The sequence below is a fragment of the Hyperolius riggenbachi genome, chromosome 1, assembly GCF_040937935.1.
Source record: "Hyperolius riggenbachi isolate aHypRig1 chromosome 1, aHypRig1.pri, whole genome shotgun sequence".
Taxonomy (NCBI): Eukaryota; Metazoa; Chordata; class Amphibia; order Anura; family Hyperoliidae; genus Hyperolius; species Hyperolius riggenbachi.
Window position 1 is genome coordinate 260,672,398 of NC_090646.1, and position 25,917 is coordinate 260,698,314.

The 25,917-nt window shown below is 42.2% G+C and overlaps 1 protein-coding gene across 2 annotated transcripts in view; it reads left to right on the plus strand.

Annotated features, from left to right (window-relative positions):
- NPFFR2 (neuropeptide FF receptor 2) overlaps positions 1–25,917 on the plus strand; it is a 338,433-nt gene that overhangs the window by 243,314 nt on the left and 69,202 nt on the right. For both annotated transcript variants that reach the window (XM_068271122.1, XM_068271121.1), the window contains exon 2: positions 8,863–9,191. In XM_068271122.1, coding sequence (XP_068127223.1) covers positions 8,870–9,191 — 322 coding nt within the window. In that variant the 5' untranslated portion in view covers positions 8,863–8,869. The remainder of the gene's footprint in view (positions 1–8,862; positions 9,192–25,917) is intronic.

Below are 25,917 nucleotides of genomic sequence, written 5' to 3' on the forward strand. Positions count from 1 at the left end.
AGACCTGTTAAAAACAGCTAAAATTGAGGTGTAAGTGAGAATTTGTAACCCAACTAAATTAGAAATTATGTCCAAGATTAAATTTCAAATGGGTGTTATGGAAGGACATTTCCATAGGACATGTAGCAATGTTCCAAAAAAGGAACGGTTCCTCCAACTATATAGGGAGTACTGTGTTGACATATTAGCTAATATTCTTGGTGTTAGATGTGATTTACAGTATATCCATGTCTTGATATACTTCTTTAAGGGAGCTGTATTTGCAATAATATATTTATACCAAACAGAGACTCACTCAGTGTTTTTATAGATGGGGATGATAGAAAAAGTAAGAACCAGATTGAGCAAGGTAAGGTAATAAAATCCGAAGTATTAGCTTGGTGTAAATGGGCTATCTACAAGTATAGGTAAATGTCAGAGCCCTGAAGCATAAATTCCCGCTATAAATGGGAAAAGGAGGCTAAGGAGGAATGATAAGCAATATTGTTTATAAACAATTTCCCTGCTTTTTATCCAAGATTCCGGGTTGATGTTAGGGATAATTGTTGATTTTAGAGGTAAGATGGGGGGGGGGGGGGGGCTACTGGATTGATTCCTACAGTAAGAAGCTTTTCTCACCCTGATTTACATTCTGAAATTTATTACAGGAGGTGGAGAAGACCTATTTAGTCATGTCAGATACATCTCTGTGGAACTTTTGTTTACTGAGAATTCGTAAGCAAGTGAAAATAACGCCTAGTCTCCCAGAATGCTCTGGAAGGAGAATTCCACATAACTAAACAGTCTAGGCTGTGGCATCACTGAAAGGGCAGGACTAGATATCAATATACAGCAATATATAGATATAAGGAATGTTTCTGGTGCTGAAACCATGAAAATTCCCAGGAAAAGTTGGTATCCTGAAAGATTTACTGCATTCCACTATATGTCACTACAGTTCTCCTTTCAAGCAACAGTTGCACACCCAAAATGGAAACCACAGAGACTTCTAGAAGAAGCAAGGCAGATGACCCAATCATTTCATATAGACACAGAGCACATTATAGCTAAGCCCAAGGGGATTTTAAATACATTTGTTTAATTGGAGTATTAAAATGCACATGAGTATTATTATTAGGCCAAGCCACCTCTCAGGGTATACGGGTAGACTCCTACTATTTTTGGAGGTTTAAGTGATTATGGCATTGAGCAGCAGCCTCGTACTAAGTGTTAATTTCTCTATTCCTTAAGTTGTTGAAAACTATGTATATACCCAGCATATACTGCAAACATTTTACTGACTTGTTCAAGGATTGTTTCCAGGTCAATTCAGGACTAAAACATAGTTGAACTAAAATCATAAAATAAAATAATAAAATTGTGTTATGCTGGATACACACGTTGAGATTTCCCGTTCGATTCCCGGGATCGAACGGATCGAATCGATTATTTCCAACATGCTCGATTCGGATTTCGATCGTTTCTGCCGTTGATTTGGCATACTTAACATGCAAATCGACGGCAGAAACAATCGAAATCCGAATCGAGCATGTTGGAAATAATCTATTCGATCCGTTCGATCCCGGGAATCGAACGGGAAATCTCAACGTGTGTATCCAGCATTAACCACTGGGTAATGTTTGATTATTGAAGCCCACCTAGCAGGTATTCTACAAGAGATCTGATCTTTGTACATTGTCTGTAGATCATTAACACATCTTGTTATCTAGTCTGACCATACTGATGTAAAAGCATTCATCCCTTTATCATTAAATAACAGGCCAATAAATTCTTGAAGGGTGAATTATTTCCTATCAGATAATGATGTAATTGTGTAACTTAATGACAAGCTAATGCAACACTTACAAGATTTCCCCAGCAACTATCAGGTCAGCACACAAAACCGTCATAAGAGGAGAAATAATAGCTATAGCCTCTACACAGAAAAAGCAGAGTATAAAAAAGACACCCATTTAAAGATTAGATACTTAAAACATCAGTAAAACCCTGGATACAGTAACCCCCAGCAAACTTCAAATGTGTGAAAAGAATGGAGCCAATTATTACAAAATCAGATGGATAGGGCCTTGTGTCTTAGACTAAAACAACTTTTTTTTACTCTGATAAACCTGATAACTAGCAAATTATCAGTATATATATATATATATATATATATATATATATATATATATATATATATATATATATATATATATATATATATATATATCACACATACACACAATACATGAGTAAAAAAATGCTTAGATGCCGATGTCCAAAAACTATACGATAGATATGTTGATATTTATAAGCGTCTGTGAGAAGCTATACACCATTAAAACACAGTGTTGATCAGAGCACAGAATCCTGGGAAACTATGACGTTTTTGTGAGAAAACGCGGAAAAGCCGCCGCGTGTACTGGCAGCAAGGCGGCTGTTTCCGCGTCCAACGTGGCGGTTTGCATGCAGCAGCGTGCGTCTGGTGTGGCTGGGTCTGTTAGTGCACCTGGATGGAGAACTACACGCGCGAGCCAGAAGTCAGCACCTTTATGCCAGCAGAAGATGGATCAGCTGATCAGGACGATCAGCTGATTCCTGCTGGACTCCTGATTGGCTGAGTGGCTCGGGCGGGGTGGCAGAGTCCTGCAACTATATATATAGCTTGCTTGCCAGTTGCTGGTTGTCTGCCATTGCGAACACTTACTTGGAAGCATTCAGACCATCGTCAGATCCTACAGTGTGTTTGAACCAGGAGGACCTGGGAATTCACACTGGGCCAGATTACTTTTGATTATCATTTGTGTTATACTCCAGACTAGTTCCAGGGTGCTGAGACCACGGACCTCGCATCCAAGACTAGGGAACTGTATTATCATTTGTGTTATACTCCAGACTAGTTCCAGGGTGCTGAGACCATGGACCTCACATCCAAGACTAGGGAACTGTATTATCATTTGTGTTATACTTCAGACTAGTTCCAGGGTGCTGAGACCATGGACCTCGCATCCAAGACTAGGGAACTGTATTATCATTTGTGTTATACTCCAGACTAGTTCCAGGGTGCTGAGACCACGGACCTCGCACACAAGACTAGGGAACTGTATTATCATTTGTGTTATATTCCAGACTAATTCCAGGGTGCTGAGACCACGGACCTCGCATCCAAGTCTAGGGAACTGTATTATCATTTGTGTTATACGCCAGAATAGTTCTAGGGTGCTGAGACCACGGACCTCGCACCCAAGACTAGGGAACTGTATTATCATTTGTGTTATTCTCCAGACCTGCTTGTGACGCCCATCTTCCAGGGGTCACTAGCCACCGGGTCTTCTTGCTACTCAGCCTGGGACTCCGCCCCCTTGGATGTCTCAGGCTGCTGCAAGATCTCTGCACTTCCAAAGGGAGGTATTTCTCATACTGCCAAGGACCACCTGCTCCTCGGGTGGTCCTCACTCAAAGTTATTACTGTTGCACCAAACACTCACACTATATAGGTGTCCAGAGGTTAGCAATATATCTGTATTATCGATGATTCTGCAGATCATCAATAATCAGGTATATATCTGTATTCTTGGTGACACTGCAGATCACCAATAATCAGATTCTCTCTGCGTGCTGACACCGATCGTTACAGTTTTATCCACATTTAATTCCACACTTCAGAAATTAATTCAAAAATATTTAATAGCCCTTTCATAAAAGTTAAAACTGAAGATACTGTCAAAAATAAAAGTCCAAGTCTAGGTTAACAAGCCCACAGTATAATAATATATAATATAAGAAATTCTGCTCTGGGAGACATCTCAAGCTCACTCCAACCTGAATTATTGCAAATTCTTTCTGTTAGGAAAGCAAACTTTTGTTTTTCTTAACATCTTAGTAAGGGGGCTTTTAGGACCATTGTAGTCCCTTACACACTCCAAGGAGTTCTGGGTCACCATGAGCTTGCTGGTTAGTCTGTACCCAGGCCCGCCATCAGGGGGGGACATCCGTGACTCCCGTCACGGGCCCGGCCCTGCAGGGGGGCCCCATCCCCGCCGCGGCCCTGGCGGGTGCCGCCCGGCCGCCGCTCAACCCCCCATGACCGCTGCTCCCTCCCTCCCTCCATCCCTCTAACCGCCGCCGCCGCCTCCACCTAGTCAGACCCCGATCAGACGGCGACAATAGTGCGGGCGCTAGGACCCAGCGCCCGCACTGATATGCGGAAGTGACGTCACTTCCGCATATAGAGCGGGTGCGTCCAGCGCCCGCTCTGGTCGGGTCGCCGCTGATCTTGAGGTCTGACGCTGGGCAGCACTCACTGGCAAGGTAGGGGAGGCAGCGGAGGCGGCGACGACGACGGCGGCAGCGGCTGGGGGGGGCGGCTCCCTGTCACTCGCTCACTAGCTAAAGGGCCTCCCTGTCACTCACTCACTACCTAAAGGGCCTCCCTGTCATTCACTCACTATTAAAAGGGCCTCACTGTCACTCATTCCCTAAAGGGCCTCCCTGTCACTCACTCACTAGCTAAAGGGCCTCCCTGTCACTCACTCACTACTTAAAGGGCCTCCCTGTCACTCACTCACTACTTAAAGGGCCTCCCTGTCACTCACTCACTACCTAAAGGGCCTCCCTGTCACTCACTCCCTACTTAAAGGGCCTCCCTGTCACTCACTCCCTACTTAAAGGGCCTCCCTGTCACTCACTCACTAGCTAAAGGGCCTCCCTGTCACTCACTACTTAAAGGGCCTCCCTGTCACTCACTCACTACTTAAAGGGCCTCCCTGTCACTCACTCACTCCCTAAAGGGCCTCCCTGTCACTCACTCCCTAAAGGGCCTCCCTGTCACTCACTCACTACCTAAAGAGCCTCCCTGTCACTCACTCACTATTAAAAGGGCCTCCCTGTCACTCACTCACTAGCTAAAGGGCCTCCCTGTCACTCACTCACTACTTAAAGGGCCTCCCTGTCACTCACTCACTACTTAAAGGGCCTCCCTGTCACTCACTCACTACTTAAAGGGACTCCCTGTCACTCACTCCCTAAAGGGCCTCCCTGTCACTCACTCACTAGCTAAAGGGCCTCCCTGTCACTCACTCACTACTTAAAGGGCCTCCCTGTCACTCACTCACTACCTAAAGGGCCTCCCGGTCACTCACTCACTACCTAAAGGGCCTCCCTGTCACTCACTCACTAGCTAAAGGGCCTCCCTGTCACTCACTCACTAGCTAAAGGGCCTCCCTGTCACTCACTCACTAGCTAAAGGGCCTCCCTGTCACTCACTCACTAGCTAAAGGGGCTCCCTGTCACTCACTCACTTGCTAAAGGGGCTCCCTGTCACTCACTCACTACCTAAAGGGGCTCCCTGTCACTCACTCACTACCTAAAAGGGCTCCCTGTCACTCACTGCCTAAAGGGCTCCATGTCACTCACTGCCTAAAGGGCTCCATGTCACTCACTACCTAACCTGGGGGTCCCTGTCAGAATCCAGGTGAGAGGTGTCTACCATAATAAGGGGGCATTCTGCCTATTTATGTGAAATGCTGTCTATTTATGTGCCTCATGACTGCTGAATTTGTCTTGTTGGGGGCCTAATGATTGAATTTTTACTTGTTGGGGGCCTCATGATTTGTTGGGAGCCTCAAGATTGCTGAATTTGTCTTGTTGGGGGCCTCATGATTTGTTGGGGGTCTCACGATTGCTGAATTTGTCTTGTTGGGGGCCTCATGATTGCTGAATTTGTCTTGTTGGGGGCTTCATGATTGCTGAATTTGTCTTGTTGGGGGCTTCATGATTGCTGAATTTGTCTTGTTGGGGGCCTCATGGTTTGTTGGGGGCCTCATGATTGCTAACTGCGAGACTATGGGAAAAGCTGAATCATTACCATATGAGACAATAGCATTAAACCTACTTTTTTAGCTTTTTTAAACAGAAAATAAAACTGGGAGGTTCTAAAAAAATGATGGAGCACTTCCTCCTTCCGGCTTGAAGGAGGAAGTGCTCGATATCGAGGCTTGCAACGCGTCCATTCGGACACTTGCACCTCGTTGAAACGCTGGGTGGAGAACGGCGTTCTGGGTAATTAACCCCGCCGCATCTAGCCACTCAGCTGTGGCAATTAGAGCTAACTTGAATCACGAGTATCCACCGTGGTTATTCGTGATTAATTTGTGGACAGCAAGCCTCCAACTAGCTCTGCCAACATGTAATGGCTACGCACATTTCTCAGTTTGTGTGGGGGGGGGGGGGCCCGGACTGATGATTTGTGAGGGGCCCCAAAATTTCTGATGGCGGCCCTGTCTGTACCTCTCGGATTTACAAGCCCTACTCCATAGAGCCAAATTAATCCATGCCATGCACTGAGGATCAAACAATCCGAAACAGTCTGTATGCATGTTGGATTATTATGGCTCTGTACGAATTAACAAACTGACACATCATTGCATTCCAGCGGTTCTGGAGGTGTGTTGAGCTTCTAAGGGTACAATGGTCAATTTGCATATATTCAGCAGTGTTGCTCTGGGAGACATCTCAAGCTCACTCCAACCTGAATTATCGCAAATTCTTTCTGTTTTAGGAAAGCAAACTTTTGTTTTTCTTAAAAAATAGGGAGGTAGGGGGTCACTATACATCAGGGAATGCTATATAGGGAAGGGGGGGGGGGGGGATTAGGCACCAGGGAAGATTATATAGGGGAATCTGTATGAGGAAATACTGTATATGATTTGGTCTAGAATATTTTTTTATTTTCCCACCTCTAAACTTAGATGGTCTTATGGTCAAGAGCATCTTATAGTGTGAAAATATGGTGTATACACTTTGTAAAGAACTGCATTATATGCACTATATAAATGCACAATAATAATGATAATAATAATAATTGTCCTGAATGTTGACGTCATGAGCTATGATTCAATAAACACATTCTCTTTAGTTTAATAACAGGAGATATTTTCTCACCTTATCTACAAAGTTCATTTTTAATACTTAGCAACTAAAAACAATGGTAAAATATAGTTAAAGAAAAGTTTTTTTTTTTTTTTTTTTGCCTCCTTGTGGTTGAAAGGGTATTTTATTTAAGAGGGGCGAAAAACATCTCCTGTAAAAAATAAAAGTGTAAAAAAAAGCTAAATGTTACATGGCTATCATAGCTATTAACCACTTAGGTCTATCTGGAGACATATATCCATCCAGAAAGCCTGCCCTGCTGCCGCTGCGCCGGGCCCGTAATCGCGCATGCTCCCGCCGCCTATCGTTATCTTCGAGATCAATAAATGGGAACATGGTCCCTGTTCATTGATCTGGCAGAAAAACTGACGGCCTCTTATCTTTTTGTGCAAAGAAAAGGTTTCTCGTCCTGTTTATGATTCCTGCAAGCAAGAGCGTTTGCTTTCAGGACAACAATTTTTTTTCACTGTGGCCATCTTGTGGCCAAATAGTAAAACTACATACACATACATTTTTAGTAAATAATCACATATTATTACATTTAAAATTAACTGTTTACCTCCCACACCAAAAATTACCCAAATCAATTTTTTAATTAAAAAAAAAATTACAATTAAAAAAACAAAAGCAACATCAATAGTTATCCAAGCGTCTGAACTTTTTAATATGCATGTCAAGAGAGTATATTACTATAATTTTTTAAATTATAAGCTTGTAAATAGTGATGGATGCAAATTGAAAAAATGTACCTTTAATTCCAAATAAAATATTGGTGCCATACATTGTGATAGGGACATAATTTCAATCTTCCTGTTAAAATGGATTTAGAATAAAATAATTCTTATCAAAATGTAGCAACCAAAGAAAGCCTAAATGGTGGTGGAAAAAAAAACAAGATATAGATCATTTCAGTGTGATAAGTAGTGATAAAGTTATTGGCGAATGAATGGGAGGTGGAAGTTGCTCGGATGCATAAGGTGAAACAGCACTGTAGGCTGAAGTGGATAAACTGATTAACATTAACAGGCTCTTCAAGTCTTGCAACTCTTGTTTAAAGTACACCTGAATCCGTAAAAATAACCTGTCAGGGAAAAAACTTGACACAATTAATTACTTTATTAGGATTTTCCTCGCTGTCATATCGGGCACTCCAGCTCCCCTCTTCTTCTGTAATTACACATCTCGATTTCTGCATGCACACATTAAATGCACTGACCCTCTAATTACTTCCGGGTCAGCGCCAACTTCTGTAATACATTGTCTCGTTCCTTAGTGTAGAGCAGTGGACAGGCTGTAATGTTCCCGATTGCCACAAGAGGGCGCACGCCGGCAATATTTGCACCGCTCCTTACACTAGATTCAAAATGTATCTGAATGCACAACTCAGCTTGCGGTCACGCCTCACAGCTCTCCTGCTGCATAGTGAGAGCTGCGAGACAGGCAGTAACTATGCCACCCACTAGCAAGGACGAAAGAGCAAGCAGAGGGGAGATCATAGAGACGGTGAAGGAGATAAACTGCCTCTTCCTCTCCACTGCATCGACGTTCTGTCAGAAGTCGAAGATCACAGAACGGCAGAGAGCGGGGGCACCAGGGGGCAAATTACGGTGAGGTTTGTGCTGATGCTCAGTCACAGCACCTGCAGCATAAAAAAACACTGTTATAACCACTTTTACTAAAACACAGCACACGGTTCAGGGGTACTTTAAGGCTGTAAACTGGCATAACAGGTACAATTATGGCATTAGAGCTTAAGTGCTTAATAACAAGAAGAGAAATAAACAAGCTTACTTGCATTATACTATGACTGAACATTACAAAAAACCTGCAATTGTTTGCATTATTATTCTGGTACACCATGATTATTTATGTTCCTTTTTGCAGCTTATGCTACAATGTTTCCTTTGTGCAATATATTTCCCATTAAGTCAATCCTTACTTTTCTTGTTTTAGGTACATCATGAGTGAAAAACTGGACTTAAATGCATCTCTGGTATGGATTTCTAAGAAGACAGTGAACAGAACACAAACCAGTATGGAACCAAACATAACATATGTGGACTTCTATCTCCATAGGCCATCAATAGCAGCAGTGTTCATTGCTTCGTACCTTTTGATCTTTATCCTCTGCATGCTTGGCAATGGAGTGGTGTGCTTCATTGTTCTCAGCAGCAAACACATGCGAACAGTCACTAACCTATTCATCTTGAATCTGGCTGTCAGCGATTTACTAGTTGGAATTTTCTGCATGCCTACAACGCTTCTGGATAACATAATTGCAGGTATGATCATAATCTTTTATGAGGTTAGAATTTATAATTTCATTTTTCTACCTTAGATATTAACACTGGACATGTTGTGCAGCCTCTGGCTATCACGACATTGCATCAGGGTGGTCTAACTACCAACTAACAAAGCCTTTTTTTATTTTCAGTTACGTGTATTCATACAACACCACTTGCTTCTCATTTGAAATTGAAATGCATTCAAAGTAAAACTAAACTCAGTTTTTTTTTCTGTTCTAAACAGTGGTGCTCATCCGGATTCCGGATATCCGAACTACCCAAATAATCCAAACTTTTTCCACTATCCGAACTTTGAATAGCAATTCGGATATTTTTTAAAATTCGAATAGCACTATCCAACAAACTTGGATTCCCCATCTGAAATCCGAAATCCGGGCAAATAGTTAGTTCAGATATCCGAGCAGAAGCCAAAATCACCTTCAATGGCAAAAATCCATTTTGAAGGCAGTCAGGCCTAGAGAGAGAGAGAGAGAGAGAGAGAGAGAGAGAGAGAGAGAGACCTCTGAAATGAATTTTGGCCATTTGAAGAGACTTTTAGAAGTATATTGGGTTCGGATATCCGAATTTACTTGGATACTAAAAAGTTTGGATTCGTATATCCGATTTGGATCCGGATATCTGGGTATCTAGATCCGGATCAATTCGGGTTTTGAAAAGGGGTATCCGAGCAGCACTAGTTCTAAAGGATTGGCTACAGCATGATAATTTATAGAAGAAAAAATGTACATTACAATGTATAGAAATCCCCCCAAACCCGAAGCTTTAATGGTATCACTTTCCAGGGTGCACTGAAAGGGTTAAGCCTCAGTATTTATGTACGAGAAGAGAGCCTGCAGAGATCCTGAAGGGAGGTTTCCTATATACTGTAACAATATATAATATGCCTATAGATATAGGAGGAGCGTTTTGGAGCTTTTTTTATTTGAAACTGACATGGACTCCTCCGTGTCTTCTTACTATATGCAGAGCAACCTCACCCTCTGTACAGCTGCTGCTCATGCAGTACTCGCCACTGCCTATGGCACTACTGCACATAGAGCCTCATTGAGATACCTGCTACTACAGCTAAGTGCAACAAGCACAATGGGTGGCCGTTCACATCGGACGCCCTGGAGGTACCAGACTGCTGGAGTTAAGCCCCACAGCCAGAGTCCCCAACTTAAGGAGGGACAAATGCGCTGTACTGATAGACCCAAAAGGGCTAGTTAGCATCACCCAACGGTGAGATTATTACCCTAGCAGGCTTGCTAGATGTAACATCCACTTTTTTCAGTGCACTCTCATTGCAGAGATCCTGGCATAGTCCAGCTACTGATAAGACTATATAAAAAATAACCAAGCAGCAGTGAATTTCTAAGCAAATTTAATGTGGAATGAAAACGTTTTATTGTGTCCTCTGCAAGAGTTTGGATCCACATAAATTTGCTTTTGAATGGATTTTGTTTTGTGTTGAGATAGCATTTAGCTAGGGTGCAAGAAGATCCAGGACACCTCTGGAAACTAAAAAAGAGGTAGATATGTGACATGCAATGTATCTCTGCTGTGAGAAGTGAACATATTGTGGTTACAGTACATACTGCAGGCACTGTATTAATATGCAACAATAGCTTTACCTATACAAAAGGTCTCATATGTTATTGGGCCACAAGTTGTGATGGTCAGTGATAAATGTTTCGAGTTGATGCAGGATTCTGTATGCAAATGTATGCAGCTTGAAAATAGACCAATAGAAAGCCTCTTGATGCCGCAAAACTTACCATGTACTTCTTGACCCCATCACTGCTGAATGGGACTCTCTTCTTCTTCATGTCTGCTCTCCTATCTGTGTATTAATATGGCCATACTGCAATGTTGCATGAAGCAGCTCATGCATGGAGGCGAAAACTGTGCTTTAGGGGATTTCTCCCAGAGTAAAAAACACTATAAATGTGTTTTCTACTATATTGCTGTTGCTTACTATAGGCAGTACAAATCTGACACATTTGACAAGTTTTGGACTGGTTTATCTCCTCACAGGGGATCATTTCCTTTATTTTTTACAAAGGTTCTCCCTGAAAAGTATCTACATAAAGATGCTGTCTAGCTTGTCTACTCATTTGCATGCTGTTTTGACAGTTAGACTGAGCAAATGCCATTCAGTAAATACCTATGAAAATAAAGAAACCCCTAAGAATACCCCATGAGGAGATGGCCCAGTCCAAAACCTGTCAGATCTGATTCTTCAACCTATTTTCAATGACAGCAATGTAAGAAAAGCTACATTTTTAGTGTATTTTATCATGGAACAAATTGACATTTTCTACATATGCATACACATGTACCGTATTTTAGATGTTACATTTTTTTTTTGCAATAGTGGATGTTTAATTCATCACCTGCAGGAACTGATAGACAGGTGGTGACTTTCACTTTTTATCTTCTTCCTGTTAGCTAAAGGTCCTATGATAATGTCATATGTCCTTTTATGGATGGCCTCAATAAATGTGCTGTGTTTTTCCAGAACCCACTCATGGAACATGTGAGCAGTAGCAGACTTGCATGTTGACAGTACACTACAATAGGAATGAGCAGACAGCTTTGTCTCACAAAAGACTAAAAAAAATTGTTTCTACTCACTTAGGATTATTAATCCTCTGGTGACAGAGAAAAAAAGGAAGTCGTTTTCAAAATTGTAAAGATAGTAATGCAAAGAGGAACTGTAGTTAAAATAACATAATTAATAACATTGCTTATTTTTTTACAGTATTCATTTATAGATTATTTAGTCAGTGTTTGCCCATTGTAAAATCTTTCCTCACCCTGATTTACATTCTAAAATGTATCACTGATGGTGACACCTTTAGTACTGGCAGCCTTCATCCTTGAATAAAATTGTTTCTACTCACTTAGTATTATAAATCCTCAGGTGACAGAGAAAAAAGGGAAGTAGGTTTCAAAAATGTAAAAGTAGTTGTGGTAGCTATATTAAAGAGGAGCTGTAGGGAAAATAATGTAAATGAATACAATTGCTTATTTTTTTACAATACAGTATTCATTTATAAATCAGTGTTTGCCCATTGTAAAATCTTTCCTCACACTGACTTACATTCTGAATTTTATCACAGGTGGCAAGATCCTGGCAACTTTCATTATTGAGCAATGGTTGGATGTTGAGATGAATAGAAAAAACACCTGGTCTCCCAGAGTGCACTGGGAGAAGAAGGGCGCATCGCTAATCAGCATAGGCTTGACATCACTGGGAGGGTGGGACTACACACCAATATACAGCAATACAGTACATAGCTTTAGGAAGTGTATGCTGAAACCAGGAACATTAATGCAAAAGCGGGTGTTCTGAATCATTTGCTGCATTCTACTATACATTCTACTATATGTCATTACAGTTCCTCTTTAATTGACTCACAATGCTGTTATATAATTTTGTGTTTTGCATGACCTTAACCATCTTAGTACCAATACATGACAATGCTAAAACTATGGTAGCTGAGACTTCAAATGATTAGAACATCATTTAACCATTGCAGTAGATATTAAATTAAACTGTATTCTGGCATCTACTTTCTATACAATTACAACCAATCCAATTGTTCATTTCTTTACCAGACTTTGTTCTCCATTAAATTTTATGAAGGCCAATGTCAGCCATAAAAAAACAGTATTCATTTTTTGTTGATTGATCTTCATTGGGTTTCACTGTAGTGATTGTTGCTTAGCAACAATATAAAAATAATTATTCATTCACAGCTTTAACTTGCTGCTCTGGACATTATTATTATTATTTGCATTTTCCTGTATTGATTGCACTTGTTGACTTATGCTTGGTGGCTTGCAAGCTACGTTTTTAATGCAGTACTAGCTTCTTATGTGAAGGTAGAAGTGAGGAGTAATGTTTGGTGTAATGCAGAATATGGCATTTAACTCCTCCACTTTCTCTGGGAATTGAAGCATAAATGATAATGGTCATTATACTTTCAAAACACTGACAGATTTCAGCTAGTTCTCTTGTTTCTTCATTTGTACAATTCCCTGGGCCTGTGTCATTCCTCTTTACTACACTTGACTTGATTAATTTAAGGACATATTTGGTTTTATTTTGTCTGTGTGGATTACATGGGTTGTTGTTACTGACCTGTGTGAATTTCATGTCAATAGCCCCATTAGAATTATATTTACTGGGAAATATGTTGAAGTCTCCAGTACTTTCACTGATCCCAGGGCTACCGGGATCAGTGAAAGCGAGCGATCGCGAGCGAGAGTGCATGTGAGCAGCTGCCCGGACGTGAGCTTCACATCTGGGCGGCTGAAATGGTTAAATATAATTAGGCAGGTACATAAATTTGGACACTGTTGTCATTTTATTGATTCCAAAACCTTTAGAACTAATTATTGGAACTCAAATTGGCTTGCTAAGCTCAGTGACCCCCTGACCCACATACACAGTAAGTTTCCCTCCTCTTTTAATTTTCTCTGAAGAGTAGCAACATGGGGGTCTCAAAACAACTGTTAAATGACTCAGCTGCGTAGACTTCTACCGAATCCTTACCTTGACGCAAAGTCTTAAGCTTCCGCTCAGCAGTAGAGACAATGTCCGGATCATCATAAATTATGACCATGGCCTTAAAAAATGGCTCAACTGACGTCAAAGCCTCATGCCCTCCTGAAGGCTATATGCCCATGTTTGAGAATCCCCTGACAAAAGGGTCTTAATAAATGTAATTCTCTGTGCCTCAGTTCCTGATAAATTGGGTCTTAACTCAAAATACGACATTACTCGATTTTTAAAGTTCTGAAAGTCAGATCTATGACCAGAAAACCTTTCGGGTACAGACATACGCAAGTCTGTAACTGGAGGAGATCGCACTGCATTCACAGCCATCTGAAGGACCTGTATGGACCCAGACAAAGCAGTAATCTGGGTCTGATGACTGTCCAGCACCCTGATGAAATTCTCCACCGAGGTGGTGAGTGCATCAAGACGGCTGTTGAGTGCGTCCATTTTGTTTTTCGGGTCTGCCGTTCTGTAACGATTGGTGTCAGCACACACAGAGTATCTGATTATTGGTGATCTGCAGTATCACCAACAATACAGATGTATACCTGATTATTGATGATCTGCAGAATCACCAATAATACAAGTATGACTAACCTCTGGACACCTAATAGAGTGTAAGTGTTTGGTGCAACTGTAGGCTATCTCCCGTGGGGCGGGAGACACAGATAACTTTGACCAGAGACCACCTGAGGAGCAGGTGGCCCTTGGCTGTGCAGGAACTGTCTCCTAAGAGAGGAGATAGGGACAATCTGGCAGCCAGTGATTCCCTGGTAAACTGGGTATCAGACTGTACTGCATCCAGAGTACTCCAATAGGATAGAGGCCCCTGGCTGTACTGTAGGAAGGACTCTCTGAGGAGCAGGAGGTCCTTGCAGCAAACTGACACTTGGTGGAATAGTGTCACGGGTAGTACAGATAGACTGAGCACTCAAGGGGTGAGTGGCAGCCTGGAAGGTCAGGCAGGCCAGGTCGGCAACACACGATCAGATAAGGTACAGAGACAGAAGGTTGATTCGATAACCGGGTACAGGCAGGGTTTGGCAACCAGGTAGGCAGATATGCAGAGGTACCAAATCAGAAAGCAATAGAGAGGTCGACAGAGCAAATAGTCATAACAGAATAAGACGGAGTCCTAGACTGGGGTGTGAGGTCCTTGGTCTCAACACCCAGGATCTAGTCTAGAGAATAACTCAGTAATGACACAGTAATCCTAAGCTTGGGTGTGAGGTCCTTGGTCTCAACACCCCGGAACTGGTCTAAAGTATAACACAGCAATGACACAGTAATCCTAAACTTGGGTGTGAGGTCCTTGGTCTCAACACCCCAGAACTGGTCTAAAGTATAACACAGCAATGACACAGTAATCCTAAGCTTGGGTGTGAGGTCCTTGGTCTCAACACCCCGGAACTGGTCTAAAGTATAATACAGCAATGACACAGTAATCCTAAGCTTGGGTGTGAGGTCCTTGGTCTCAACACCCCGGAACTGGTCTAAAGTATAACACAAGCGTAATCTGGTGTGAATTCCCAGGTCCACCTGGTTCCCTCTCCTATTGGCATAAAGGTCCTGCCTCCCAGCGCGCGTGTAGCTCTCCATCTGTGTGCACTAGAAGGCCCAGGCAAACCAGATGCATGCCGCTGTGTGGAAACCGCCAGTCTGAACGCGGAGACAGCCGCCCCGCCGCCAGACCGCGCAGCGGCATCTCCGCAATCCATTACAGTCATAAAGACTCTGTCTATACTGTGCTGAGGAGGGTCACATTGTCCAGAAGTGCCCTAAAAAGTCGGGAAACGGTGCCGCCTAGGTGTAGTCAGAGATAATACCCTAGGCGAGCCGTTTCTACCTCTAAATAATAACCGTTTGCTCCTCCTCTGTTCCATCACTTGGGAGGGTCAGGCTACGGCCACAGAAGCATTCGTGGACTCGGGCTCTGCAGCCAATTTTATAGACTATGACTTTGTGAAAAAATTGGGCATTCCTTTGCTCCCGCTGGACCGTCAGATTTTGGTCAAAGCAGTAGATGATTCTCCGTTACAGTGTAGACAGCCTCTTTCTCAGACTCCCTCACTGCTGTGTACTATAGGGTTGCTACATAAGGAGAAATTACAGTTCTTTGTCCTGCAGATGGCAACCTCTACCATTATCCTCGGTATGCCCTGGTTGCAACTACACTCCCCTCAGATTGACTGGGCGTCCGGTCAGCTACAGAGCTGGTGTACCCATTGTCATCATTATTGTCTGGAGAGAGTTGCTGTTTGTGCCACCAAGGTTCAAGTCAAAGGGGTGCCAGTGCAGTACGCAGAATTTGCGGATGTATTTTGTCCCAAATCAGCAGACAAACTCCCCCCTCACCGGAGTTTCGATTGTCCCATTGAGTTAAGATCAGGTTGTATGCCTCCAGTCCTAGAGGCCCTCTCTACAATTTGTCGGGACCAGAGAAGTTGGCTATGCAGGAGTATATTAAAGAAAATCTGGCCAAGGGCTTTATCCGTCCTTCTAGATCTCCAACGGGAGCTGGGTTCTTCTTTGTACAAAAGGACGGTGGGCTCAGACCTTGTATTGACTATCGGGGTTTAAATAAAATCACAGTAAAGAATTGTTATCCACTGCCTTTGATAGACGATTTGTTTGCTCAGGTGACCAATGCCAGTATTTTCTCTAAATTGGATCTTCGAGGGGCATACAACCTGGTACGTATTAGGGATGGTGATGAATGGAAGACAGTGTTCAACACACCCGATGGGCACTACGAGTATCTGGTTATGCCCTTCGGGTTGTGTAATGCGCCCGCCGTTTTCCAAGAATTGATTAATGAAGTTTTTAGGGAGGTTCTGGGAAAATTCGTCTTAGTATATTTGGATGATATACTGATTTTCTCTCCCAACCTGACAGAACATCGTAAACATGTGAAGTATGTGTTAAGAAAACTAAGGCAGAACTCGTTGTACGCAAAGTTAGAGAAGTGCCTCTTTGAGGTCACACAAGTCCCTTTTTTGGGATATATCATTTCTACTTCATGCCTTTCCTTGGATCCTGAAAAAGTCTTTGCTGTATTGGAGTGGCCTCAACCTGTAGGATTGAAGACACTCCAAAGATTTCTTGGCTTTGCTAATTACTACAGAAAATTTATCAAGGGGTTCTCTTCTGTGGTATCACCCCTAACCAGCCTTACCAAAAAAGGGGCCGACACTTACCATTGGTTGGCAGAGGCACATTCTGCCTTTGCGACGCTTAAAAAGCTATTTTGTTCTGCTCTCATTCTGAGACATGTGGATGTCACCTTCTCCTTTATCATTGAGGTTGATGCATCAGAGGTGGGGGTTGGGGCTGTTCTGTCTCAGCGCTCTGGCTTACAAGGCAAATTTCATCCCTGTGCCTTCTTTTCTCGTAGGTTCTCTCCAGCCGAGAGGAACTACAATATTGGCAATCGGGAACTTCTGGCCATTAAGTCAGCCTTTGGAGAATGGCGTCATTGGCTTGAATGAGCAGAACATACTATTACAATTTATACTGATCATAAGAACTTGGAGTACATTAAAGGGGCCAAAAGACTCAGTCCCCGACAGGCCAGCTGGTCCCTGTTCTTTTCAAGGTTCAGATTCATAATAACGTATACTCCAGGGAGCAAGCATGTCAAAGCAGATGCACTTTCTAGGTGCTTTGAGCCTGAGACAGTGCAGCCTACAACCCATGAAACCATTCTACCTCAAAGATTAGTGGTAGCAGCCACGGAGACCTGGAAAGATTGGGCGAGTACGTTAAGGCCTTACCAACAGGACATCCCTGAGGGGAAGCCTGGGGGGTTCTTTTTGTGCCACTTCCCTTCCGCTTACAAATCTTGCAACTATTCCATGCCCATAAGAATGCAGGGCATCCCGGAGCTGCCCGTACTCAGGCTCTGATAGCTAGATGTGTATGGTGGCCATCATTGGCACTCAATTGCAAGGAGTTTGTAAGAGAATGTGCTGTGTGTGCCAGAAGTAAGCCATCTCGCCAGGCACCTGTGGGTACTCTTCAGTCCTTGCCAGTGCCAAACAAACCCTGGACTCATGTGTATGCCTAGCTCCGAAGGCAAGACGGTCATCTGGGTGGTAGTGGATAGGTTCAGTAAAATGGCTCATTTCGTTCCTCTGATAGGACTCCCCTCGGCCCAGGAATTGGCTGATCTCTTCATCCAGCACATTTTCCGGCTGCATGGCATTCCGGAAAATGTAGTGTCAGATAGGGGAGTCCAGTTTGTGTCGAAATTCTGGAGAGCCTTTTGCCGTCAGCTCAATATGGACCTTTCGTTTTCATCAGGCTACCACCCACAGACCAATGGTCAGACCGAAAGGGTTAACCAGTCACTAGAACAATTTCTTAGGTGTTACGTGGCAGATGCGCAATCAGATTGGGTGAAGTTCCTGCCTTTTGCAGAATTTCTGCATAATAACCTGAAGAGCTTATCTTCAGGTTTCTCTCCATTTCAGGTGGTCTCGGGGAGATCTCCCAAGTTTTCTCCTTTGCCAGTAGCATCTTCTCCCTTTCTGGCTCTAGAAGATTGGCAAAGGGCTTTAAGGGAAATTTGGGTCCTGGTAAAGAGAAATCTAGGGAAAGCCTTCCAGGTTCAGAAAAAACAGGAAGATAAAAGGCGGTCAGTGGAATGGAAGTTTTCCCCAGGAGATAAGGTGTGGGTGTCTACTCGACATCTAGCCTTGAAACAACCGTCTCCCAAGTTAGGCCCAGATTCATAGGCCCGTACCCTGTGTCTAAGAAAATTAATGATGTGACGTATGTGATTGATCTGCCAGCCAGCATGAGAGGTGTGAGATCATTCCATGTTTCTTTGCTTAAACTTGATGTGCATGTTGATTCCTCCCCCCCTCCCCGTGATGATTGATGATCAACCAGAGTATGAGATTGAGAAGATTCTGGATTCTCGATTAGTGCAGAATTCTGTACAGTACCTGGTTCATTGGAAGGGCTATGGCCTAGAGGAGAGAACTTGGGTGCTGGCGTGTCGCATGCATGCAGAGGAGTTGAAGAAAGAGTTTCATGAGTTACACCCTGGGAAACCAGGTAGGAAGTGTCCGGGGTCCACTCCTCAGGGGGGGGGGGGGGGTACTGTAATGGTTAGCAGAGATACTGCCGCAACAGCAAGCTTCATGGCGGCTATCTCTGCATCGCAGCCGGCGGTTTCCGCCGCACAGTTACATGCTGGTGCTTTGCCTGGTCCATATATCGCTCATAGACTAAGGGCTACTCGCACACGAGCCGAGCGAAAGGACTTTTATGCATCTAGAAGGGGAGTCAGCTGATCACTCAGTCAGCTGACTCCAGCTTTGCTCTGGATTGGCTGAGTGACTGGGGCGGCGCTATAGAGCGCGTTTAGTATTTATAGGACCTGACTGTCAGTTGTTCCGCGTCTGCTGTTGCATATGCTACGTGTTAGCACTCAGACCTAGTCAGATCCCAAAGTGTGCTAGAACCAGCTGGAGCTGGGGATGCACACTTAGCCAGATTCTGTTGATAGCTTAAAGTACTAATTGAATTGTATTATTTGCTATGACCTTCTGCTAGTTTGACTATTCTTCTGCTCTCCGATTCGGTACCTTTGCCTATCTGATATAAGTTGCCGACTCTGCCTGAACTACTACTCTGATTTAGCTTCCTATCTCTGTACCGTATCTGTCCGTGTGTTGCCGAACCTGCTTGTCTGACTCTTCTGCCCTCACCAGGGAGCTTAGTCCTGGTGAGGGACTCTCAGTTTAGTTATCACCTGCTCCTCAGGTAGATAGCTACAGTATAGTCTGAATCACCTGCTCCTCAGGTTGATAGCTGCAGTACAGTCTTAATCACCTGCTCCTCAGGTTGATAGCTGCAGTACAGTCTTAATCACCTGCTCCTCAGGTGACTAGCTAATACAGCAATGTTGGGATCTCCTGCCCCTCAGGGAATCACCAGCTGCAGTACAGTCTGAATTACTCGCTCCTCGAGTGATCACTCTACACTGTCTCACTGTGTATCACCCACTCCTCTGGTGAAACTATCACTATTGCTCTGTGTCTCCAGCCTGCTGGGGTACTGATTACTGTGTTCCTTAGAGATACCACCTTCTACCAGCCCCTCTGGGATAGTGGGTATCTCCATCAATATTTACTGTTGCACCAAAACACTATCTTACACCTGTGTGTCCTGTGTCTTGCTATACTTGTATTATTGGTGATTCTGCAGATCACCAAATAATCAGGTATAACATCTGTATTATTGGTGATACTGCAGATCACCAATAATCAGAATATCTGTTCTTGCTCACACCAATCGTTACACCTGCAGACAAAGATTGTTCACCAACATGGTTTAGGGGAAGGATACAGAAAGCTGTCTCAGAGATTTCAGCTGTTTGTTTCCACAGTTAGGAACATTTTGAGGAAATGGAAGACCACATGCTCAGTTCAAGTTACAGCTTGAAGTGGCAGACCAAAAAAAACCTTGGATAGAAAGAAGCGACGAATGGTGAGAACAGTCAGAGTCAACCCACAGACCAGCACCAAAGACCTACTACATCATTGTTTGTTTTTTCTGCCACTAATTAGGCTTTCTTTGGATGGTACATTTTGCTAAGAATTATTTTTTTATAAATGCATTTTAACAGAATTAAGAAGAAAAAAATGGAAAAAATTCAATATTCTCTGATTTCGTCCATCATAGCTTTAAAATAATCCATGCTACCATAATTAAAAGCTATGTATTTTATTTGCCCATTTGTCTCGGTTATGACACCATTTACATTTTGTCCCTATCACAATGTATGGCGTCAATATTTTATTTGGAAATAAAGGTGCATTTTTCCGTTTTGCGTCCATCACTATTTACAAGCTTATAATTTAAAAACAATATTCGTAGAATACCCCTTTCAAATGCATATTTAAAAAGTTCAGGCTCTTAGGTAACTATTTATGTCTTTTTTTTTTATTTATTGTAATTTTTTTTTCAATAAAAAAAATTATTTTGGTAATATTTTGGTGTGGGAAATAAACAGTTAATTTTTAATGTGATTATACGTGTAAATTGTAATGTAAAAATATGTAGATTTTTTTTACAATTTGGTCACAAGATGGTCACTTTTTTTTCTCTCCTTGTGCTTCTCGCTAACCGGAAACACAAGAGGGACGCGGAAAGTGTTACGTGTAGAAAGACTGAAGCCTCTGGTAAGAGCGCTTCGGTTTTTCTGCTAGGGACATGGATCGGTGATCAGGAACCATGTTCCCAATCACTGATAACAGGGCTACCGGGGGACAGCACAGGGGCGCGCCTGCGATCACGTGCGGGGACACGCCGAAGCACGGCACCGCAGCAGAGCAACAAGCTTCACTTGAACAATAAGCATGGATAAGATACTACAGGAAATATGTATGGCAAATTCTATGCTTACATTTAAAAAGGGTTTGGATACTTTCTTAGCTTTGAAGGACATCCACAACAACTGTGACCGCTAGTTATAGAAGAAGCTACTTTGTTCCAGTAAGGGTTTGTGAGGTTGGACTTGGTGAATGCATGCAAGGAAAAATCTATTTGGCAGTAGTATGAAAGCTTAAGTTCTGGAGGTGTATTTAACTTTCAGGGACATAAAATGATGATTTTGCATATTTAGCAGTGATGCACTGTGGAACACCTTATATGTAGAGATGGCCAGGACGATTTGCCGGCGAGCGGTTCCAGGCAAACTTTGGGTGGTTCGACTTTCCCGGAAGTTCGGTTCTCCCCCATAGTGCACCATTAAGGTCAACTTTGACCCTCTACATCACAGTCAGCAGGCCCGTTGTAGCCAATCAGGCTACACTATCTCCTGGAGCCACCCTACCCCTTATATAAGGCAGGCAGCGCCAGCCATTATAGCTGTTCGTGTCCCTGTAGTAATTAGTGAAGGGAAAGCTGCTGGTAGACTCTCATAGGGAAAGATTAGTTAGGCTCTTGTAAGCTTGTTAGCTTGCTCCTGGCTGATTGTTACTCCTAAAATAGCACCCCACAACAGCTCTTTTGAGAGCTAATCTTGTTCTTGTTGTTCTTGTGTTTTTTGTTTTTTTTTACCTTCCTCCCTCTCTTTCCCTCTCTGGTTTTGTCTTCCAGGGATTTGTAGGCTGTCAAAAGCAAGCTCACATACATTGGCCAGGAATTGAACCTAGGTCAACTGCTTGGAAGGCAGCTATAAATCAGAGGTTCGGGCCATCTCTACTCATATGCCCACTCTAACCTAAATTCCTTCTGTTTTAAGAAGGCAAATTTCTGTCTTGCATGAGAAATAAAGGGAGCTAAACATACCCATACACACATGCATTTGCACATTTGTACGTACATGCAAGAAATGCAAGCAAACAGTAAGTTTGAAAAATGTATTGTTGGCTAATGTAAAGTTTTTGCAGTGAGTCATAACCTGAAAATTTCCAATGATAGCTAACCCGGGTAGAACAAAAAGTAGGATGGATATCAATATCCTTATTCAGTCTCCCTGGACTGGGAGACTGTAGGACGTAAATGCAAATAAAATGTATCCTGAGAAGAACCAGGCCTTTAATGTATTCCTTCCAGAATGTATAATATAAATGTCTCCAAATGATAGACTATCAGAACAGCAGGATCTTAACCATAAAAGTGTTTGAAATTCTTAGGGACACTTATCATCCCTTCTGCATTGACCTCCAATCCTTCCTTTCAAGGTTATGACCTTGCAATTTACTTGTTTGCAATGGTCACATTAGGTTTCCCCAGGCATCCTGAAAATCACCCCTGCCACAACCTAAACTGTTAGATGGTCATGGCCTGATGCAACTACTGCTACTACAGGGAGATACAGTGGAGGCAGTGTCTACCTGAGTACCCTGTGTGGATTGTGATGGGGGAAACTCCTTACACAGCTGGTCACAAAGTATTCTGCTTAGGCAGGTCAGCTTTTCTTTCTCGTTTGGTAGGAACTGTCACATTTTTGCTTTGTAGTGGTGATCCAGAAAGGTGGCCAGCCAGTAATCATCCTGCTTTTTTTCCAATTATACTTTTAATTAAGCTATACATATATATATATATATATATATATATATATATATATATATATATATATATATATATATATATATATATATATATATATATATACACTCAACTAGATGTTTACAGATTACACGCATTAATAAAAAATAGAAAAGACGAAGCATAACAAAAACAACCACCCATCTTGCTACTACCCTGCTGTTTCTGTCACATCAGCAGCCATTGGGCCAATTATGCATAAATGTCTTCAAAGTCAGTTGTGAAAACAAAAAAAAGAAAGAAATGAAAGCCAGATAGACGGAAATAGTGAGAAGTAGAAGAAGAAAAAAAGAGAGGAAGGAAAAACCCAAGAGACCCCCTCACCTACTCTCTCACCCTTCCAAGTTCAAGATATCACCAGATGCCTTAAAGTCTTGCCAACATGCCCATGTTGCTAAGCATTGGTCAACTCTATCTCTGGAAGTCGCCACTACTTCCTTAATCTCTGCAAAATAATTGATTTTCTTGACCCAATCTGATACTGTTGTTATATTCCTTAATTTCCAACAGAAATGTATGCTCTTGCAGCATTAATCAGATGTATCAAGATGGACCTTCTATAAACCTGCAGCGGGACCCTAAAAAGCATGCAATAAAAACAGATTGGGGTAAATGGGATTTTTCAGGCAGTCACCCTTTTTGATATCTGGTATATGTAACTTCAGAATTGGCTCAAAGCCAGACAGGACCAAAAAATATGGCAAATTAAACCATCCACCACCCTGCATCTCCAGCAGCTACCCCAGATTGGAATATTTTATGCAAAACCTTTGGTGTAATGTACCAGCGAGTAAGGATCTTATACATGTATTCCAGTTCTTGTGTATGTATGTATTGACGTTCATTGACCCACTGTAGTTTGCCCTCATAATTCTCTCCTATTCTTTCTCATTTTAATTGAAACTGGATTTTCTGATTTTTTTCTTAATTTAGTAAAATTTGATATTATCAGGATATCTAAAGCCTCCATGGACCCCTCTCCACCACCAAGTTTTCAAACTCAGTAAGGGGCCTAGTGAGGTCAGCCCTTTTCCCTACCAGACTGAAATAGTTTGCAGATTTGAAAATATTGCCATAACATGAGTTTGCCTGATCCCACTCCCTCACTTAGGTCTTCCAGTTTTCTCAAGTTCCCATCATTGGTGATGACATTTCTGACCCTCAGACAGTCTCCCTTCCTCCACTCACACTCGTATCTCAAATCAAGTGCTTGTAAAATCCCTATTGACTGACGGTGACTTCAAAATCCCCAGAAGGTTGGTCAACCTCCTGATACAGCCTCTCGGCAAAAGCTCAACATCAGAGGATTATTTTTCAAGTTGCCAAGCTTTCCTAACTGATTTGCCCTTCCCAGGGTATGTATATTTCCCCCTCCCATACTATACCTGAGACCTCTTATCTGAATTAGTCACCGCCCACTCAACCAGTCTGCTAATCTGCGCTGCCTTATGGTATCTTTTGAAATCTGGGAGTTCCGCTCCCCCCTTTTTGTTAGAGGGTTTTTCTCCCCATCCTTTGTTGCTTATTCCCCCAGATTAATGATTTGATGTGAGCTGCAGCTCTTTAAGGTAGTGGGGCAGACGTTTTATTGGAAAACACTGGCTAATATAAAGCAATCTTAAAAACAGGTTCATTTTTATTGTAGACATCCTACCAAACCACATGTTTATCTGTTTCCCCAGCCTATTAATCACTTTGCTGCCCGGGTATATCTACGCTCCTTTGAACTTCATTTTCAATATTTTTTTATTGGAATTTCCAAAAATGTTTTAACAATATGCCAAGACATATTAAAACAATATAAAAATAAACTTACTTTTTACATTACAGCAGTCCAATGAGAAATATACTGTTGATTTTTCAAATATACATTCAGTTTCAGTTATACATAAACAGTGTATAATAACTTTCCCTTATAAATCAATGGCTAGTATCTCTTAAGATGATTGCTGAGTTTAGTATACTTGTTGCTATTTAGTTCTTAAAAGGTTAAATATGTGCATCTCTACACTTTAATAGTCATTCAGTATCTTTACGCAAGAATACGCATAACAATACGCGTGAGTGCAACCCAATGAGGTTTTACGCATAATAACGCGTAAACGCGTAAAAACGCGTCAAAAGCCACTTAAAAAAAATGTTTAAATCAATTTTAAACCATAAATTTTTAAAGAAAGGATTGTTTATTTATCTTTATAGGCCTAATAGCACCTATCTTTCCAAAATAACCTAAATGTCATTTTTGTTATTTAAACAGTGATCCTGTTAGTTACATTCTAACGAATTCCTAAAATGTATTGTTAATTAAGGTTTAGTAGGAGCAGTACCTCTGGAGAATGGGGGCCTTAAATCCTCCCTACAGAGACTCCAGAGGACGCATCCTCTTTAAGTATTATTCCTATATACTTGCCGTCCCCACAGGATCACTGCTATCTCACTTAGCTGTTAAACTACATCGAGTACATGTAGATATTTTGGTATACGTCTTGCTTTCCCAATTCCAATTAATTATTCAGCTCCTTTGAACTTCAGTTTCCCACCGGGAGCGTAGATATATGCACCCCCACCGCTACCGCTGCTGTCCGCCGCTGTCCGCGCTCCCGCTCACACGTGTGCGTTCTCCCGCGCTCGTGCATTGCCACCGCAAAACCATTCCCGTTCGTTAATCTCAGCCACCCAGCAATGATCGGCTGCTTCTATGAGAAGCAGTGCGATCATTGTGAAAAAAAAATTTTCCCAGCCTCCCTTAACTTCCTATAAGCGTACTTCCTACGCTTACGGGATGCATTCACAAAAAGTTACTGTGGCCATCTTGTGGCCAAAAAGTAAAACTACACCCAAAAACATTGTTCCTATACAAATACATTATTTTACAATATAAATTAACTCCCACACTCCCCAATTGTTGCCATTTTTTTTGTAATAAAAAAATTAATTAAATAAATTACAATAAAAAAAACATAAATAGTTACCTTAGGAACTGAAATCTTTAAATATTTATATCAAGAGGTTATAACACTGTTTTTTTTTTTTTTTTTTTTAACCAAAACGTAGTTTATTGAGAACAGTGTAGCGATTGTTACAACA